The sequence below is a fragment of the Lipophrys pholis genome (genome assembly GCF_963383615.2).
Source record: "Lipophrys pholis genome assembly, chromosome: 1".
Lineage (NCBI taxonomy): Eukaryota > Metazoa > Chordata > Actinopteri > Blenniiformes > Blenniidae > Lipophrys > Lipophrys pholis.
Window position 1 is genome coordinate 40089244 of NC_137635.1, and position 21333 is coordinate 40110576.

At 41.0% G+C, this 21333-nt stretch overlaps 2 protein-coding genes across 2 annotated transcripts; one reads left to right on the forward strand and one right to left on the reverse strand.

Moving 5' to 3' along the window:
• The first annotated feature begins 5576 nt into the window (after positions 1-5576).
• LOC308121778 (profilin-2-like) lies at positions 5577-11015 on the forward strand. The gene is made up of 3 exons (XM_080483247.1): positions 5577-6165; positions 7726-7918; positions 8925-11015. The coding sequence occupies exons 1-3, from the start codon at positions 6037-6039 to the stop codon at positions 9020-9022; spliced, it is 420 nt and encodes a 139-aa protein (XP_080339373.1). The 5' UTR covers positions 5577-6036; the 3' UTR covers positions 9023-11015.
• A 7384-nt stretch (positions 11016-18399) lies between these two features.
• LOC308121718 (alpha-2-HS-glycoprotein-like) lies at positions 18400-20803 on the reverse strand. The gene is made up of 7 exons (XM_080483140.1): positions 20490-20803; positions 20122-20229; positions 19925-20006; positions 19679-19833; positions 19499-19594; positions 19279-19350; positions 18400-19178 (listed from the first exon to the last, which is right to left on the reverse strand). Exons 1-7 carry the CDS (start codon positions 20700-20702, stop codon positions 18612-18614), a joined length of 1293 nt encoding a protein of 430 aa, XP_080339266.1. The 5' UTR covers positions 20703-20803; the 3' UTR covers positions 18400-18611.
• Between the last annotated feature and the right edge of the window lie 530 nt (positions 20804-21333).

The following is a 21333-nucleotide window of genomic DNA, read 5'->3' on the forward strand; positions in this document are numbered from 1 at the left end:
GAGCATTCGGAAGGTTTTCTCCCGATTTTGCCTCATTCCGGAGATTTTAATTCCTTTAATACAATTATCTTACAGCATGTCATCCATAGTTTAAACCCATAGCTATATATTAGAGCAAAGCTCACATAAGGAGCGATACCTGACTAACCTGTTACAGTGCCCTGGGGCAAAAATTGTAAAAATAAAGACACCATTTGATATCTAATTTTTGATCAATAAATCCTGACCCCCTACTCCCACCCACCCATACTTTTTTGACAATTTGTTATATTGTCAAAAAAAAGATAAAAATATACAATAAAAAACGTTGGGAAAGACAAAGAAGTCCCAATAATTGTGATTTTAAGCCCGAATGCTATCCTGCCTCTATTTATTTACATATCAATTCAGCCGTTCCAACTTTTGCACATTATACTACAGATGAGACATTTACATAGAATATACTGCAGGGAACCCGGTCATCTTGTACCGACGGGTCCTTGAAGGCACCCTGGCTCTCTTTAGCTCACCTTCACCCTCTATAGGTATCCATATAAACTGCAGTGTTACCTAAACTGATGCTATCGGAACATTTCTCTATTTGGCTTGAACATTAGTTCAAAACAGACGACGGGATCCTGCAGTTCCTGTTTGAAATTATTTCTGTGCAATATGCCCTTGTAAATGTATTAACTCTGTATAAACCAACTCATTTTAGTTCACAGCCAGGCAAACATTATATTGAGCACACTGAATATTATGAGAACATAATGATCTATAACAAATGACACGTCTAAACTATCCCATTATTGCATTGCCAACGGGCAGAACTACACTATGAAAAGGTCTGGATCCTCTGCAAAGCCTTAACAGGTTTAAATTAAGCACAATTTGTGTACCATGCCATTTTTCACAATGCCTCCTGCTGAAATTTCTAAAAACAGTGCTTTTGTTTTGCAGCTGTTTTTCTCTTTGAATGTTATTGCATTCCAAAAGTAAAACAAATACCTTTACTCTGTGCTTCATTTGGCAATTCTGCAGAAAAATCTGAAACTCTCCCTACCACAGTGTTTCTTTTCACTGAGATGTTTTTTGAAAAGGCCTGTCATTTCTCAAGGTATGACCTCTGTAGCATTCTGCATGCATGTTTCCACAAATCCCTTCTCACATTACAGCTTGAATGCTAATGCTATACAGGAATTCAGTTGCTCGATTCCAGAGCTACATCACTGGCCTCTGCAGATGATTCTCTGTGTTGTTGTTTTTTTATTTGTCTGCTACCTTTACTAAAACATTGAATAAATTACAGAATAAAGTCCCTGTTATTGCGAAATAAAGTCCATGTTTTCTTTGTGAATTTCACACAATGCAATTTCATTGTGTGGGCCAGTCTAGTCCCTTCAATCCCCCCAATATAGAGGATCACTGTGCCGTAACCACCGGGGAAATTAGTCAGTCTGTCTAAGTCACATGAAAAAAAGCATGTAAATGTCCGTTTTTCAGTCTATTCTGTCATATTTTTTTTTAAACAATGTATTCATTGCTTTTCCAGTATTTCTCTGCTGTTCACTGTGGCCAAAATATTACCCACTGGTCAATAAATACATGTGGAAAGAATTGATGTTGTCGGTTTGACTTGCACCATAGTTAAATCAAATCTTGTTGAAATTGAATGTGTGGCTGGATTGATCTGCTGACTGGGCAAAGCAATAACTATTTACATGGCAGTCGTTGAGAGTCTTGAAAAATATAATTTTGTGGGAAAGAAAACATTTAAGATATTTATATTAGAGATACTCTTCTTGAATAAAAACTTTCTATATTTATTTTCCTCCTTTCTGTGGATGAATACTATACTACTCTGTCCGTCGTCTGCACATCTTCATGAAATTAAATTTCATGGAGAACTGAAGATGGCTCATTATGAATGACAGCAGGGTACAACCGAAACAGACTGCCACTCAGTCACACAGAGACAAAGCCACACCCATTCAGAAACAATTTGTCATCATCATCATCATCATCATCATCATCATCATCATCATCATCATCATCATCATCATCATCATCATCATCATCATCATCATCATCATCATCATCATCAAATCTCATGTGCATGTTTTTGACTGTGCAGAGACACCAGAACACCTGGGTGGAAACCCAGAAAGGCACAGGGAGAGGTGCAAACTCAACATAGAGAGGCCACAAGCCGAACTCAATCTCAAATATGGGATCTCTGAGTTTAAGATTTATCATCAAAGAGGGTGCCAAGTTTTTTTCCGTATCAATTTTCTGGTTAAATGCATCTGCCAGGTACACTGATTGGGAGGAAGTGTTGCACTGTCAAAGTAAAATGGCTTGACACAACACTCTGGTTATCACGAGGAGTGTAAATCAGACATGTTGTGCATGACTTGGTTAATCAAGCAAGGATAGGACTGACACTACTTTTAAATTACTTTACATCGGAAGAAATATAAGAAAATGTCTAATTTATCAGTTATGGTCACTGGTTTGATTAAAGGTTTGACCCAACTTTCCAATCTAGCAGAAGCTGAACTACTTGTTCCTCTCATTTGGCTGCTGATATACTCATGCAGCGCTTCTTAATCCGGCGCCTAAAGTACTGACATGCATGTTTTAAATGTCTCCCTGTTCCAGCACACCCGATTCAAATGAATGACCCGTCAGGTCTTTGCAGAGCTCAATGGCGACTCATTTATTTGAATTAGGTGTGCTGCAGCAGGAGACATGTAAAACATGCACGTCAGTGGTACTTGAGGAGAAGGACTGACCAGTTCAGGGTTCAATCAATACAGATTGTGTAAAATAGTATTTTCAGACACATTTCCCTTCCAAGCCCCTTGTTAATATAATCTAGCTAAATGATACGAAATGCCTTTTTTGCTCTGTTTACATCTGCCTGTTGTCTTTTCCATACCATACTTCTTTTTGTGGTTGTGTCTCTGGTGGTTTTTTTTATGTTCTTTATGTTTATTTTGCATCTCCTTTTGAGTATCTGAGTATCTGAAAATGCACTGTCCCCACACTTGTTAAAGACAACAAAATAAGAAGAAGATCATGAAGCAAGATTCTTTTCAGTTGGTATTATTGTGGATTTAACATACTACCTTCTTCTTCAGCACAACAGTGCTGTATCGAGACTTTATTACAACAGCCACGTGCCCAAAAATTACAGCCAACGTCACAATCCTTTAACTCATCACTTCTGAATAAGACCTCAAGATACTTCAGCTTCTCCACCTGGACTGGTTTTGCTCATTTTCTTCAGACTCAGACTCGAAGTAGGTGACTTCCACTCTCTTCACATTATGCCCTCCTGATGGCTGTGTATGACTCTCTGGACAAAAGCAACATGCTCAACCTTGAACAACTCAGATTGACTGCTGAATTAATTAGCCCCAGAAATGCAACTGGTACCCTATGCTCTAAAAGCATCCCAAACAAGACTTCACAAAGTCCCCGAAACACATATAGACTTGTCAAGCTCTCATGTTCATGACAGCTAACAATCTGTCAGAAGCTCATTTTTCCACCGCCACCACAATATCAGCATTGTTCCTCCTCAATCTGAATATTCCCACAATTAAAGGATTAACAAGATGAATACTGGGATGAGGCTCGATGACACTAAGACTTGATTGAATGTGTCAAATACTCAGTCAGGAGATTTGTAACCTCTTCTATTATATTACACATCTTATATGATGAATCTATACGGCTGAGAAAAGAGTTTTGTCCTTCCAACACACTTGTTCCAGTAATGCAGGTTTCTATATAGACTGAGTGAAGACATAGCATGGAGTGGTTTGGTGGTCTTTATTACTTGAATCCAACTTCGAAGGAGCAAAACCAAGATCAAATAATGACTACAAGAAGATTGTTGTTAAAACCAAAATGAGAGTTGGATTCACTGACAAGTAGGTAATTAGTAAGGCTACAACTCAGTAGTAGGAATATATAATTATTATTATTTTTTTTTTTTTTTGTATAAATAATATTTCCCATTATCTGATGTGTAAAGTAAATAGTTCGTTTTGAGGGCCTCCAGGCAGAACATTTGGTTTGTTTTGCCTGTGGGTAATTGTCTATGTCGACTCGTGTGTTTGCCCCGATGAACTCGCAACCTGTCCAGAGGATTCTGTTTACCTACAGCAGCTGCAAATTCACTGAACCACTATAGCCTGGATAAAGATTGTATGTAAGATGGGATAAAGGAATACAAGATAAATACATGGAAGGATTTTGCATCTAAAATACATAGATTTAGGAGCCTGCTTCCAGCCTAGAAGTTGGTCTCACTCAGAAACACTAGAAAATGACTGATTAACCCATTTACATTTGATTATGAATGTAAGGCTGGTTATTGCTTTTTGCAATCATGACTCATTGGCATTGAACCACTGACCTGTCACCCATAGACAGCTGGGAGTGGCTCAAACACCTCAGGACCCTGCTGGATAGAGATAGAATATGTTCTGTTATTTATTTGAGCAATCAAAAGCGCAATACATGCAGACAGACAATCACACAAACACATTTACTCACTTTATAGTTATCACCTGGCCTAACACCCATGTGTTGGGATTGTGAGAGGAAGACAGAGCAATTGGAAAAAACACTCAGGGATAACATGTAAACTCTAAACAAACAGCATAATCTTGTTATGAACCACCAGTGCAAACCACGACATTACACCACTGCACAGCAATTTAGTTCTTCTTTGATAATGCATTTAAAATATACTTCCTCAAGCACATTTGCAATATTCACATTCGCACTGTTGGGCAGCAGTGCTAATCACTACACCACTATTAAACTCCATCCATCCATTCATCCATTCATCCATCCATCCATCCATTCATCCATTCATCCATCCATCCATCCATCCATCCATCCATCTATCCATCCATCCATCCATCCATCCATCCATCCATCCATCCATCCATCCATCCATCCATCCATCCATCCATCCATCCATCCAATCCCAGCTAACTATTGGCGAGGGCAGAGTACACCCTGGACAGGTCATCAGTCCTTCACAGGACAAACAGAGAAAGGGACAACTCTGCACACTCACAATCACACCAACTGGCATTTTACGGTCACCAATTAACTGCACATGCATGTTTTTGGACTGTGGGAGGAAATTGGAGTACCTGGAGGAAATGCACATGCAGGGAGAACATGCAAACTCCATACAGAAAGGCTCGGCTGGTATTTGAACCCGTGACCTCTTCACTGTGAAATGAGAGCACTCAACACAATGTAAACTCCATCGTTTTATTCTAATTTAGTTTGTTTGTATTACATAATCCCCTACTTTGTATATGTATTTGCTTTTTTTCTAAAGGCCTCTATTGTAAGTCACCTATAGTCCCCTTTCAAATGTCACTGGTTTTGTTGTTCATGTATTTTGCACGCTCCAATATTGTACCTTTGTGATTCTGTTTGTCCCATCAAAATACTGTTGTTTTTTTAAAAACAGTGTAGCACTAAATCTTATCATTAATCTCAATATGATCACAGATATCACTCTTTAAAATTGAACTCCTGTGTTGAATCAATGTCTGTGCGCACTATGTGAGGCTGGACAGCAGGAAGTGCAGCAGCCTTTTGTCATCCATTCCTACGTGTCATTCCTCATTCCAGAAATAACACAAATGCCCAAATTAATTTATTGAGATAATAAATTAGTAGAAAGGTTGTCAAATCTCGGCGCAGCCCAGCATTCCTGCAGACTCTGACTCTTGGCGGAGCTGATAAGTCCCTCTTTATTCCGCCGCCCGCTGCCATAAAAGCGGCGGGGCGCTCATTGTGCGGAGGGATCTGATACGGACTACACCCAGCCGCTGCCTCTCTGCCCTGGCTTTCTTTGCTGCCCCAGCCTTCGCGTTGGTTAACGTCGAAGTGTGGGTTGGATCTGAGAGTCTACGTTCTCCTCCGGGCCATTTTCCTCCGCTCCTGCCACTCTCCTGTTTGGCGACCTTACTTCCAGGGCTGTTCGAATTCCATTTAGAGCCAGATTCGTGAAAAATGTCTTGGCAAAGCTACGTGGACAGCCTGATGGCCGATGGCAGCTGTCAGGATAGCGCCATTGTTGGGTATACGGACGCCAAATATGTTTGGGCTGCACATACCGGCGGCACATTCAACAATATCACGGTAAGAGGTCTAAACCGACTAGCGGGCGTGCGAGCTTGGCGTGTGCGGGACGGTGTTGTCACGGCGGTCGGAGGCGACGGGGAATGATTACTTTGAAAGGTGTAAATGACTGCCGAGCTAGCTCCGCGGCTAGCTTAGCTTATCGATGGCCTGTGTCGGCTAAGGAAACGCTGCGGGATTAGACCTCGTGTGGGGGAGATAATGTTCCGTTTCAAATAAAAAAATAAAATCGTTTTGTGCACATGGGTGTTATTATTTGTCACCAACGGACACTGGGTAACCACCCCAGGGCCGTGTCTATGAGACATTGGGCGTGTTAATTTAAAAAAAAAAAAAAAAAAGAAAAAGGGCGAGGAGACGGTGTCAGACCGGGGTGAGCGTGCATGCTTTTGTGTGCACGGCTGCTTTGATTAGCTAAACGTTAAGCTGCTGCTTCACCGGCGACCTGCGGTTATAAGGGCTCGCTTCACCTGACCGGTGGTCAGATTGAGGCTAAATGCGAATTCTGCATCGGTATCGGCAGGTTATATACACACAAAGACTCAAAACACATGTATTTTTAGTGACGAAGAGCCTTTTCTTTTTTCTTTTTCTTTTTTTCCATTGACTGACCGGCATCGGGGCTCGTCCTGTAGAGGCGTCACGTCAGTTCCGCTCCTCACTGCAGACACTCGTGTCAACCTTTTATTGTTGGCTTTGGGTGTGTTTGCTCACAAACTGCGCTGATTACAATGGATAGGTTATTCACGTTAACGGGGCTTTATCTTGTTTCATTTTAACACCACTTGCGTCACACACCTATATTCAGTTAAGTAACGAGATCGGATCTTGGGATTTTGATGGAGCTACAATGAATTGAGTGTAAAATTTGATATTTGCCTCTTAAGTGATTTTGCAAATGATTACTTTTTGAATATGTGATTTCGTACAAGAGACAATGCCGGCACTGATTTGTTAAATGCACTGATCTCGCGGGCTTGTAGGCCTCGAACTAAGACCTGCGTTTAATGTTGGATGTGGCGACAAAAAAAAACTCAATTCAAATGTATCTGATGGAACAAAAACAAAGGGAATAGAACATAGTCACTTGCACTGCTTAATCACAATCTTAAGTAATAAGACAACAGTAGGTTTGTAAGGTGGGACCACAAATCTCCAGGATGTAGTGTTAACATGTAGTGAACTTTCTTTTTTTTTTCTTTTTTTAAGCAAGTGGTAGGGAGAATAAAGTGAAACGATTTTTAAATTTGTCATGAACAGATTTTTTGCATGTTGGGTTCAATTTTCTGAATCAACTGTGTGGCGGTAGAGTTGCATTGATTCATTCCTACTGAATAGTTTCTTCGCTATGAAGACCTGAAAGTCTTTGAGGATTCTTGATGTAGTCTAAACATGGAGTTTTAGCTTCCATATTTGGCGTTGGACATGCCTTCGTAGTGAATGTTTACCCTTCCTTGCTGTGATACACTTGATGATGAAATCACTGTGACCATGTAACTAGAAGCATGTTTGATACAGCTGGAAGTTTTAATTTCAAATTATGTTTTTGTTTCCCCACAGTCTCAGGAGATAGATGTCCTAGTCGGGAAGGACCGTGAGACTTTTTACACCTGTGGTCTCACTCTTGGTGCAAAGAAGTGCTCGGTGCTCAGAGACAGCCTGCACAGTGATGGAGACTGGACAATGGACATCAGGACGAAAAGCCAAGAAGGCGAGCCAACATACAATGTCTCTGTGGGAAAAGCTGGAAAAGGTAAATATAATGAAACTGTGTAGAAATTCCACATGACTTTGACATAGGCGTCGCCCCTCAGAAAAGTGAAGCAGACAGATTTTATTTGAACCTTAAAAAAATAAGTTATTCATGCTTGAACAAGTACCTTCAGGGCTTCTTGCTGTCTATAAGGTTAAGACGAATCACTTTCTGTTTTGTCAAGGTTCATTTCATAAATATCAGAATCTAGTCAAACTTGAACATTATGATTCCTTGAAGATAAAATGCAAATGGTTTTAGTCCTTAGTTATATTCATAGTCTTAACACTGACAGATATTTACTGATTTTCCATGGTTTGTGTTAATCTGTGTAAACTCTGACACTTTTAAGTAGATGAGGAATGTGAAAAAGGTTGCAGATTAAACTGGCTGAGCACCTTTCCTATTTGCAAATGTTAGTTATGAATTTATTTACCCTGCTTGATTTTCTTAACATTTGACCTGCATCCAGGCAGAGCTTACTGAGCTTTAGGAAATCACTTTAGGCATCTAGTTCATACTTGATGGTTTTCATCCTGAACTTCAAATAATTCTGGATTTGCCTTCTGTCTGTTTGGCTTTTGGGATCCTCGGTGTCTTGTATTGCTTCAGTGTTTCTCAGGTTTTTAATTTGTTGGACTGTAACATGTAAGAACAGTATAATTGGTGCAGTAGGCAGAGTATTCAGCCAAACGTGAAGATGAGAAATACTAATTGAAGCTCTCTGGTTTTTCTGCAACTTTTTCAACATTTCTTTTTTGCATTTAGACATTTAATTAAGCCGACTCGACAGCAACCTTTATTGCTAGATCTACTGGTTCATCAGTGGTGCGTTCATCTAATGTGTTACAAAGGGCAGCAGAGGTCAGTAAAAGGCAAGTTGCTTGAGTGCAGGTTGATTTCTTTCTTGATGTCTCTGAACTATGCATTTCATAATGGGGGTGTTTTCCTTTAGCCTTTTTTACCATTCTATTTAACTGTTGCTTTTTTATCTTTTCTCTTTCAGTTTTGGTTCTTGTAATGGGCAAAGAAGGAGTCCATGGAGGTGGATTGAATAAGAAGGCGTTCTCGATGGCAAAATACTTGAGGGAATCAGGGTTTTAATGTTTTCAAGCTCACTTAGATAAAATTGAGGGACAAAAAGAAGAGAAAAGAGGTATTGCTGTTAAGATTTCACCTGCAGTCAAATGTTTTGGAAACTTTTAATAGCAATGAAGAGTGGTAAGATACTGTGTCACCTTTCTCCACCCCTTGTCCTGTAGGGGGGGAACTCTTCAATTTTGTTAATTTCTCTTTTTTCCTTGTGTGCTCCAGTATTGGTTTTAGTCATGGGAACGGAGGGTGGTCCATGGTGGAGTTATCAACATGAAAGTCTATTCATTGGTTGAATACCTGAGGAAATCTAAATATTGAGCAACGTCTCCACCCATTCGTCAACTTAGCAGCCCACTCCCACTGTCTTGTGTTCACACTACTATTGTTCACAATTTGGTGACATGCAATGTTAAGTCCCTCCCTGTCAACTTTTATACACAGGCCTTTTGTTTGTTTAACCCCCCCCCCCATTTTTTTTGTATTAAATCCTCCCCCAGGTCAACATTGTACTTATGTTTTGGCACTACAGTAATGGCATGTTCATTTAAATGTTAATTAACCAAAAGTGTGCAAAAAATGATCGCAAAGTGTAATAAAAAAAAAATTAAACATTCGGACTCTCTTTGTATAACATTCACTTGGCGAGTGGCTGGTAATCAGAAAGTACACATCTAATGGTGACAGTTTGCATCTTTTTTTTTTTTTTTTTTGAGCATTACTAAAAGATGCTGGTTTATCTTTTCTTTCTTTTTTTTTTCTCCCCTCCCCAAACCAGCATGTGGGCATTTAAAAGTTGCATGCATACCATCATTAGCTCCCCGGCCCTGTTCCTGCTCTGTCCTATTGTGATATTCCAGCCAAAACCATCTTCACATCTGCTTCCATCTTCCAAGTCCTCGAGCCTCCATTTAAAATTAAAAAAAACAAAAAAAAAAAACAAAGCTGATAAAGTCCTGTTTGTGTGTACCGACTCATCACCCTGAAGCACAGCTCATTTTGCCCTCCCATCACATTTGCTTTTGCTGTCGTACCTGAATGTGGTCTTAAAGTTAACGATGTGGCGTCGGGCCGTAGTGAGTGTAGTCTAAAGGTCAGCATTGCTGAGATTGTCGCTGTACTTCACCACATCCTGGACTCTCAGTGGACATTCCACCTCTGACAGCTGACAAATGTTAGTCATCGCCTGCTCTTTGTAAATTTTAGCTGTAAATCACTACACACAATGAGATTATTTCCCCTCTCCTCTCCCCGTTTGGACCAACTGTCGATAGAAGAGGATCAGAAGGACGTCAGCTTTTTTTCTGATGGATGATTGTTGGTATCACCTGTTGACTGTAAATCATTAAGACAACTTCAAATGACTGTAAAACACGTAACCGCTTCTTTAGACTTCAACACTACTTAAAAGCCTTTCATCACTAATTTGTTGCTAACCTCTTATCCATTAACCAATGAAACGGCAATGTCATTTTACTACAGTATGAATGCATCTTGACTGTCAACCGAGGCTGTTGAGCTTCAGCGCCTTGGACTTTATTTGCCTTGTGCTTTAGTCATCAAAGGTGTATTCACAAATTGTCATAGTACGGTACTTTAGAAGTATATTTAAAAGAAAAAAAGCTGTGTACACTAAACATATTGAAAATGGTGTTGGTTGGAATAAGAATATTTGTAAGTTGTCTTGTGGAGAAAAAAAAAATCTGAGAAATACTGTGTATTCTGTGCCATAAAATCAATATCTGATCTGTTGCGACTACAAGTTGGATTTTTAACTGCTGCTTGGGCAGAAAGTATCTTAATGGCACTTTCCTAAGGGATATTTTGGCCTCAGTCATTTCAAGACTCTGTGGGATATGTACAGAATGAAACAAAAGAGAAAAGTTTGCAATATTGTCTTTTTTTTGAGTTGGAAAGTCCTTCTGCCACAAAATCTATTTCAAATGCCATGAATTGATGAGACGTTTGTTTACAGACAGATGAAATAAAAGTTATTCCAACCAGAGGTGCTGCTGATGTCCTGTCTGTTGCCTTGTGGGTAAGAGAGTGTGTGTGTGTGAGCTGATAAAGGTTCTGATTGCGCTAATCGCACACGCTTTAGTGTAAAGAAACAAACCTGTAATAGAATTCATTTTCACTCTGGGGTTTCATGGTGTGATATATTTTGAATGTAGAACTATAATTGTCAAAACCTGGAAGTTTTCCAACTTGAGCCAGCCCTTTGGTCTTGCAATACAAGTTTGTCACAAATTGGTTTTGTTCAGGCAAATGGTCGTGTTTTTACATAGAGCTGTAATCTGTGATAAACGGGTTTACAGCTTTCACCCTCTGCACTGCTGCAACTACCGACTCAACACTGCCATCCATGTAAAACCGGAGCATTGGTGAAATTTCACACAAAGCCCTTTAAACAAGTCAGAATAACTGGAGAAAGTAAAAAAATTTTTTTTAACTATCATAAACACTTGAATTTATCATTGATAAATTAGTTAACCTCAAGTCCTTGTAATGAGATGATGTGTTTTTTTTTTTTAATCAATATAAATTAACTTTTTTCATCACTAGAAGAATCATAAGCTGCATAAACAGAATAGCTGTATGTTTGAACATTTCTTTTAATGATCTTTTGGATTGTTTGGATTATTCTAGAAAACCCATGCATACATACATGCCAGCTTTAAACATAAAGGTCCATAAAGATTCAAACCAGGGACATTCCTGCTCCAGCTATATTTACTGGGTTATATATTACTATTTGAATCTATATGATTTTTTTCCCCCCTGTTCTCCCGCCATGATGAACCGTGGAGCCTGAACTGTGGATTTATTCAACCAGTGAAGCCCTGCATCACCAAAATTGTAAACTACATTTTACAGTATTATCATTCTTAAACCTTCTTTCCAAACTATTGATCACATTTCAATCAGGTTAGTCTTATCTGCCAATGCGAGGTCTGTAATGAAATAGTAATCAGCTGTTTCTTTAAGCTCTTGACATAAGTGTTTTCACATCTTCAATCTGATCTTTCTGCAGCCAGATTAAGTGAAAGTTGCTACTGATAGTACTTATCATAGTTAGTGGCTCTTTCTACCTGCAAATATACCAAGAGCACCTAAACTGCAAGCAGTCCAAGGGCCAGAGGCCAATTTTTGACAAAGTAGTACCATCTGGGTGGGCAGAGGCGACCAAATATTTTGTGAAAGCTAACAGTCTCAGGTATCTGAAAATGCATGACTTGGTAGCTTTTAGAAATTACAGCTCAGGCAAAGATAAGATCGGAAATATTACACATATTACCGCATATCACACATTTCCTGAAAGCCCATAGTCTTGCCTTCAAGATTACATTATGTTTGGAGCTATAAAATATATGTGGTGGAATCTAGAGCATGTTCAATTAAGTCATATCCTTAATTATTTGACACTGACCTTGACCTTAGCGCATGACCTTGACCTTTGAATAAATAAATGAATTTCCCATAACAAATAACCTATATGTAGGCATTTATTGCAAATGCATATCACTTTTGTATGCTGAGCAATTGCAATTTTACATTTTCACAGTTTGCCAATATTTTTTTTTCTCGCAATTTCCAATCTTTGCCGAGTTGTAATTTCTAAAAGCTCCCAAATTAAAAAGGTTATCATGCATTCTCAGACACCTGAGACTGTTAGCTTTCAGAACATATATGGATGCCTTTACCATGTTGTCCTCTGGCCCATGGACTAAAGTGGCTGTTTTCAAATGATTCACCAAAGTGGTCAGAGGAACAGAGTGTGATATGACGGTGCTCAAGTGCAAGACGAATCTCCACCTTTAAGGCCACCATATACCTCAGTTGTCATTTCCTCTTTTAAACCCATGCATAACTCATGCCACACCCTCACACTCTGTAACCATATGAGGTGGGGAAGTTTGCAAGGCTTGTTGTGTTCAGGGCTCCAACCTTGACTGCAGGATTGCCAGCACCTGCCGAGAGCAGGTGTTTGATTTGCCATAATTAGGACCAAAGAGGGCTCGGTTTGAAACCTTTGTGCAGCAAAAGTGTTGAGGCAACTTCCCCGCGTGCACTGCTTTTTCTATTTAAATCAATGGCGTGTCAAGAGAGCAGGAGCGGAGTGATTTTCCTCTGTTTGGAGATTTTTGTGTTTGCAACTTTACTGTGTCATTCTGCAAGACTACCAGAACCTGGCGCACTGGGTACAACACCTGACGCACTGGATGAGATAGAAAACCAGTTGAGTATCAGTCCAAATCAAACTGAAAAAATACGTCTGCACTATGGAAGACTCCTAATTGGGAACAACTCACCACGGGGTGCTGCACCGAATGAAACCGAGGCTGCAGAAGACTTCATGGATGTTGAAACAGATTACCAAGCAGATATGGGTATGTAAGGTTGAAACTTAAAGTTATTGATGAAGTTATAGCATTGAGTGTTTTGTTCATGTGAAGCTTTATTTTAAATTTTTTTTTAAAGCGTGGGAGGAGCAAACAATCAGACTTGATGTTGGGCCTGAAACAGACATGGCAGCAGTGGAGCATCTTCTTAAAATGGAGCCGAAGGTGGAATGTACAGTCAATTCCATGCAGCTTAAGGTTCAAGACGCTGCTTCCACTCCTGAAGCCCTCTTCTTTGTGGACAGGGGTGTGCTTTCATTTCTCAATGGAGCTACAGATTTACTTCTACAGCCATGACCATTCAGATAAATTTTTTTAATACCTTTCTTTCTCTGAACTGCTCCTCAGGAAGTCATCTGTCGCCTCTACCACTATCCAAGTTACCTCCAAGCTGTGGCTACTCCATCAGGTCAATACAGAGAGATTTGGTGTTGGTTGCTCCTTACGACGGTTGCTTTGTTGCGCTTGAGGTGGGTCACTCTGAAAGTACTGCACATTAAAATTGTACTGGCTTGAAACGGTTTCCATTTTGTGACATCAGGATAACAGCTATGTTCTCCCGTTGCGCTGGTGGGGGATACCAGTAAGGATGTCCTGCCCTTTGATGAGGCAGGTGCCGTCAAACCCTCCGATGGTCTCCTGCCACGCTGCTGGCATGGTGGTGAAAACTGAGTGGGCCATCCCGCTTACTCGAATTCAAGTAAACTGTAAGTTTTTGTCACTTTCTGTGTTTTATGTACTGCTATAATGCACTAAAAGCTTGACTCTGTGGCCACACTTGCTCGCTTATTTTATTAACCTTTTCAGTTTTTGCAAAGAATGATTGTATGTTTCACTTATTTTGACCCGAACATGATAACAGTTTACCGATACAATCGGACAATTTTCAAATAATGAGTGAATGACTATGCTGGAGCTGAAGGTTCAACTTACTTTTTACGAATTGCACTTAGTGATGAATGATTTCTGTTTAATTTGCAGTGAATGGTAACTGGGAGCCAATATCGAAAGCTTCGCAGAGATGTCTCTTCACTATAGTTGAACATCCTGAAGGTGTGGTCATCTCGGTTGATTATGCACCTTGCCTGAAGGACCGGGTACAGTATATTCAACTATTGCATTGTTAAACCCTTCGTCTTTTCTCTTTGAAAAAGAAAGTGATTGTGTGACACTGAGGTTTCTGTTCAGGATGGATTGTACACCCTGAATCTGGCTGGAGATGGAGAAATGAAGATCACCTGCCCATCACTGCTACCTGAATACCCCCAAAATGACAGTACTTTACAACATCATCCTGTGTCATCCCATGCTCCCGACAAATCACCAAATGCTGAAATGTTGTCTGCCCCCCAGGGCCCAAGTTTTTCTCAGAGCTCAGAAATGGCAAATGAAAAACAAGGGATGGACACGGATCAGTCTCAGTTGGCTCACTATCTTCTTCACCCCAGTTTCTTGCGTGCTCACCCTCCAAGTCCTGAGAGTCCACATACAGCTCATTCAGTGAAACCAATATCTACACCGTCTCCAGTAATCCGCTCTGAGGACCAAAGATGGCAGACCTGGGACCATTTTCCATTTCATTCTCATCCATACATACCAGAAGCTCCTCCATCACTGTCATCAATGGTCAAACTACCAGCAGCTCAGCTGAATCAGGACTTGCATCCAAGGCCATTCCTGCACCCTCCTTTTTTGCCACAGAAACGTGTGGAGCAACCTGGAAGCCAAAAGCAGAGAATGTCTTATCAATATATTTCTTACTATCAACAACCTGGATTTGAAGCCCATCTTGTAGAATCATCCACTCCCCATCCTTCTCATGTTGAAAAATTACCAGAAAAGCCAAAGCCACCTTATAGACCAATTCATGAGAAACCTCACGGGAAAGAAGCGTCTGTAGTACAACAACCTGAAGCCCCTCAGATCCAAGAACGCCAGCACGGCCACTCCTACTTCCACCCCCAACCTGAATTCCAGTCAGCTAACAAACAACCAGTTGTTTCTCCAGAAGCTCAACTGAGCCATTTAAACCACAGGTTCTCCAACTATCCCCTCCCGGTGCACCCAAACCCTGGTGATGAAATGCCTGAAAGACCCGTTGTTGTTCCAGAGCTGCAAGCCCCTCCGCCACATAAAACATCCTACCCCCAGCCAGAGCCTGACATTGAACCATTTGGACAGATCAAGGCTATCTACCAGCCCTTGGAGATTGACATCTTCCAGGACCAAGTGCATCACCCGCTGCACACCCATCCGAAACCTAAAATTCCCTCATTTGAAAACTCAGCTACTGGTTCTGGGCCACATCAAGCTGAAGTCCTTCAGGGCCAAGTGCATCAACCAATGAACTTGTACCAGCACATGGACGTTAATAGTCAGCCACTTGGGCATCCACAGCCAGCAACTGACATTTTAGGGGAAGCTCATAACAATTGTGAAAAATTTAGAATCCCAATTATGAGAAAAAATGTTTCTGCAGGTGCCAATCTCCAAAGTGCACATCCTCCCAGTTACAAGCCTCCACAGATCAAGACGCATCATCCTTTTAACATTTTTTATGACCCACAGGAGCCCCAGTCCCCCCAGCCAAGGATGTTGCCTCATGGTATCTCTATAAACCAACAGGTTCCAACAGAGCATCAAATGTCCACAGATGCTACCAATACACAAACTAGTCATGATGACGACACGGTCCCACAAAACCCCCAGCTCAGTTCTCCACTAATGCCACTTTTGAACTGCCCCCCAATGTGCCTCCCTGAACTTCCCACATGCTGCCCACAAATTGCTTTTCATCAACATCTCCATCACATTGTTCCTATTGGACTTGGCAATAACAATGCACCTTTATTTTACCTTGGCCAGCCCTTACTCCCTTCATCAGCATATTCTGGAGATGGTTTAGGTTATGTCTCAACTCCTCATAAGCCAACAGTAGAATCCACATCAATCCAGTTGACCACAACCTCTTCCCCTGTATTTGTTTCCTCCCAGTCTCTTCCTTCTGTCAATGAAGAGCAGACATATCTTCAACCACAAGATGGCAACCCTGTTGCAGCTCACGACAGTAATCCCCGCACAGCTGCAAATCTTAATGAACCGCTTTTTCCTCGTTTTGAAGCAGACTCGCCATACCCCAAATGGCTGTATATACCACAAAATGAGGATGTACATATCTTGGCACAAGGCCAACCCCCTCTACTTTATAAAGGTCCCTTGAACACAGCGCATCAAAACAGCCAATTATCAGCTGGAAATACAGATGGCATCTTGAGGCCTAATTTCATGCCTTTTAATGGTCAATATTCAGAGGAGCAGCAACATAAGCTTACAGCCACAGACCACTCATTTAACACAAACCCCATGGAATATACTAGCTTTATGCACCACGAAAGAGGTCGAGAGCTTGATCGGATGCTGGTTCCTCCCCATATGCTTCAAGATGCTCCAATCCCTGCTTACAGCCTTGTATTGCCAAACAATTCACAACTGAAGATGTTTGTGAGAGGCTCCAATAACTTGACAAAACATGAACGGCCTCCCAATGCTTTTTATGCACTTCCCCTGCATGGCCCACAGGGTGGGTATCTCATCGGTTTTAATGGTTCATCAAAACCCTACAGTGATCTAATACGTGATGTGCATTCCATAGGTCGACGTCTGACAAATCAGTCCAATAGTCGGCCCCATAATCCTGAGAATTTGAAACACCTGCTGTCCAAACAACCTAAATGGCTCGATGAAGAAATGCCCAGTCCCATACCTGGTAGTATTTACATGCAAAGGCTTGATGGTGATTCCACTTCACCGTTGTCTACATCTGCTTTGGATGGTCCTCGTGGTTCATTTTTGGCCCTTTACCCATCTATTGATGCAAAAAATTTAAAAGGGGATTCCCTAGAATCATCATCAGACCACTGGAAATTCTTGACACCTTTAGGCTCCCGCCCAAATCTTCCTACTCATGTTCGTGGAAAGATGTTTCGACGGGGCTCAACGGCTGACCAACAGGGGCATGGTGAGTCCTAAATGTTACCTGAAATAGTATTAATCCATGGTTTTATACTAATATGGTTTTCTGTTGCAGTGCTGAATGCCCCCCCCTCAGATGAGAAGCAAAGATGAATGGACTGACTTCTGAATAAAATACTGAAGTATTCTATCCAGCCTTTTCAACTGTCTTGTAACTTTTAAGGGACAAAAGAAAATCAAGTTTCTTCAACAGTGAATGACATTCATGAAGGTGTGGAGACATTTTAAAAATGGAAATATGAGTGTTTTAAAAAGTCACCCTTCTGTCATTGCATAGGCAGACAAACACGTCTTTGTTGTTCAGAACTGGTTGTATATCTGGTGCAAAGGTGCCTTGCCTTTTTGAATTTATTTGCCTTGCTTCTTTGCCTCACCATGAACTGGTGCTTTCTGAACATTGACCCCTTCATGTGAAAACACTTACTAGAATTTTGCCATTCATCAACAATGGCCAAGAGTATGCTAAATCCAATAATAATCATTCTTGCTGAAATTTCTTTTATTCTCTTGCCTTAATTTGTTGAGTGATTTTCAAAGTTAATCTTTGATGAATGACTTCTTTCTACATTGAGTTTGAAAACCTGGAAACTTTCCCAAAGTTCCTGACTTTCCTATCGCAAAAAAGTACCAATCTGTAAAACATTTCAGGTAAGCCATATTTGCAGAACAGAAATTTCTTGAACTGGACAAAACGGCAAACTCAGAAGGGTCAGTGGGTTCATAGTAAAGTCATTGGCATGAGTCGATACATCTGGCAAACAGCACTGTGCACTTTTGCAATCAACCCTGAATAAGCTGTATGAGTCAATGTACTGTGGTTCGATATGAAGTTGTGCATGTACTCTAAACTATCCTACCTAGACACTTCTAATTGCAGAACAACATTGTGTTTGGCCTTTGACTGCCATTTTTGTACACTTCAAATATTTGAGAAAAAAAGTAACACTACGAACTGATTTTTGATGATAGATTTATTCAACAGCACAAGAAACAAGTAATTACACATTTCATAAAAATATCAAGGTTAATTATACAATTCCCATTCAATCCATCAGATATAAACAATTAGTGTACCAATGTATCATTTCTAAATATCTAAGAAGCAGATTTACTGTAATGAAAGCATTGTTAAAAGTGGCAGGATAGAGTCTTTTGTAACTAAACACTTAGAAAAATCTAACCCTTCCTGGGCACACTTTTATGAGCTGAACTGGATCTGCTTGAACTGCAGGGGTGTCTGCCACAATAGGTGCAGGCGCTGCAGGTACTTCTCTCTTAAATACAAGGAGAGGGATCTCAGCACTGCGTGAAGAATCTGAAGCTGCGTCAGATTCCGCAGCAGGTGCAGGATCGGCTGCAGGTGCAGGATCGGCTGCAGGTGCAGGATCGGCTGCAGGTGCAGGATCGGCTGCAGGTGCAGGATCGGCAGTAGGTGCAGGATCGGCTGCAGGTGCAGGATCGGCTGCAGGTGCAGGATCGGCAGCAACTGCTGGGTCTGCAGCAGCAGGTGGAGGGTCTGCAGCAGCGGGCGCAGCGGGCGCAGCAGCTGCTGGGACCACAGGTACGATTTCAGCAGACTCGTCTGATTCTGCCGATAAAAGTCCACTCAACTCAGGGTTATGGAGAGCTGTCAGTTTGTGGTGTCTCAGACCGTGCTTGTGTGACATGCTGCTTGCATGAACTGCTGGTCGTGAAAAAGGGTCTGCGGTACTGTTGGCATCTACAGCAGGAGTCTGAAAAACAAAACAAACAAAAGAAATGTATTCAAAATATGGTAATCATAACTGTCCCCCCCATCAGAATTTACTAGAAAGTTTGGAAACACCGTTTTACCAAAGTGGCAAACATTTTGCAGTCCACAGTGTGTTGGGCGCCTGACCCCCTAGCAGTACAAATGCCACGAGCCTGTTGAAGTAAAACATTTTTGTTATTTTTTTCAAATTGCAACATGACCGTTGGTGAGTGGCCACATTTATAATTATTCCATTCTAATTGAAAGATCTACGTATTCATACATTAAAAAAACATTTTTAATCTGATTTTGTGTACTTACAGCCATTACATCATTCAGGGGCGTGCAGGGATCATCAGTACAATTAGCCTCAACTACAACGTACTCTGCTGTATAGAGATGTCCACCAGGCAGAAACTGCAACGAAGCATTAAGGAGTATTGATCCATGAACAGGCAACAGGAAAATCACACATGTTGCATCAGAGTTACTATAAATTACCTGTGCTGACATTCTTCCAACCTCCAGAAGCATAAATGTTTGATTCACTGTTATGTTGTTAAAGGTTCCCATAGAGGATTGGACAAAGTCCAGTGCCTTCGTATCATTTAGAGGGAGAAGGGTGGGACAACCCAGGCAAAGGTCTTCAGTTGACGCTTCAGAGGACACAACCAAGGTTTTATATGATGGATGATATTTCTTATGCAAGTTTTGTATCTGTGTGTTTATTCTGAAATGAGGTTTTACCTTCTGTTTTACACTTGAAAGCTGTGACAGTCAGAACGCCTCCGACTCTCTTCAGCACCACATCACAATCTCCTTCGACTGCCTTCAAATAAGGACAAAGAATTGAGTAGTAATGTAAAATCCAATGATATCATTGCTTTATTTGAGCAAAGTCAGATTTGGTTGGTTGGCTATCTGCTAAAGGCATGCAGGCTCACCGTCAAATATTTGGGCCTGACTGTGCAGTTGGCCAGAGGTGTGGGGTCCAACACGTGACAGTCTGTTTCCAACAAGTCAACCTCCAAAACGATTGTTTCTCCTTCAGGCTGGAAACAAAAACGGTGCATCAGTCATCTTTTTTATTTATTTTTAATCTGCCAAATCAGATGGTTATTTAACTGAATTCGGTTGTTGTTTCTTGTCCAGAGGTAAAGAGAGCAAGAGCTTGGTGCAATGCTACAACATAAATAGAGGTATACAATCATTTTGTCTATTGGTTTTCAATAAAATGCACATGGATTGCTCCACCATAACTGTCTGCATGTGTTTGCCTGAGACTGATCTACATCCAGATCTGGGTACATACCGCGGTGTAGACTTTGATGTCTTCAATCCTGTTCAGTGCATACTTGTAGCCATGAGCATGTTGGGCATTGAGGTAATCCTGGGCCACCAGAGCCGCCTCTTCAGCCTCAGGGGACTCGCAAAGAGGCCAGCGCACATTTGCCTGAGGTACATTTACCTGAGCCCGTACTGCCACCAATATCCCGAAAACCACGGCGGTCCTCAAGAAATTCATTTCTGTACCAGATGCAAGAGATATTAGAGTAGTCAAGTAGATAGTAGTAAAGAAGGAAAGGCAGAGCTGGTGCAGCCCTGGTTGTATATATCCTGCACCCCACTCCTGAAAACAGTGCCAAGTTAAACACAGCAATGATCCCTCCTGACCTCTGCGTCACACGTGGGCCGTACTCTGTTTTTAGGACCACTGCCAAAACAAATGTAACCTGACAAAGTCTGGCATAAGTTTACCACTGCAGTTTCCCTGGATCTTCATTGTTAATGGGCTTACGCTAGAAGTATGCCACAAAAAGCTAAATCATTTTCAGCACGTTGTAGGTAAAGAGGCGATTCCATTTAGTTTAGTAGAATTCTAAAGTACTTAAGAGTTAAATTTTTTAATTTCCATTTATTTCACAATTTTATTGTTCTGTTAAAGTGTCTCAATCAAATGGCTTTTTTTTTTAAAATTCACTCCACATCGTTTAATAATATATGCAGGGCTTAAAGTGACAGTCAAAAAGTAGAGTTAAGATGCTTGTTGCACATTGGTCAAAGGACGCACAAGTTCACCAAGCTTCACAGATGAGTGCAGTCCAAAACTGCTGAACAATATTGGTTACATGTCTTTTTTTTTCATTCTTCACTCC

Bases quoted from the DNA above. Each gene is read 5' to 3' on its own strand.
- LOC308121778 (XM_080483247.1), top strand. From the start codon at position 6,037: ATGTCTTGGCAAAGCTACGTGGACAGCCTGATGGCCGATGGCAGCTGT. The intron at 6,166-7,725 runs GTAAGAGGTCTA...GTTTCCCCACAG, and splicing joins GCACATTCAACAATATCACG to TCTCAGGAGATAGATGTCCT. The intron at 7,919-8,924 runs GTAAATATAATG...TTTCTCTTTCAG, and splicing joins TGTGGGAAAAGCTGGAAAAG to TTTTGGTTCTTGTAATGGGC.
- LOC308121718 (XM_080483140.1), bottom strand. From the start codon at position 20,702: ATGAATTTCTTGAGGACCGCCGTGGTTTTCGGGATATTGGTGGCAGTA. The intron at 19,595-19,678 runs GTAATTTATAGT...GCTTCGTTGCAG, and splicing joins TTGGAAGAATGTCAGCACAG to TTTCTGCCTGGTGGACATCT. The intron at 19,351-19,498 runs GTAAGTACACAA...TTACTTCAACAG, and splicing joins CCCTGAATGATGTAATGGCT to GCTCGTGGCATTTGTACTGC.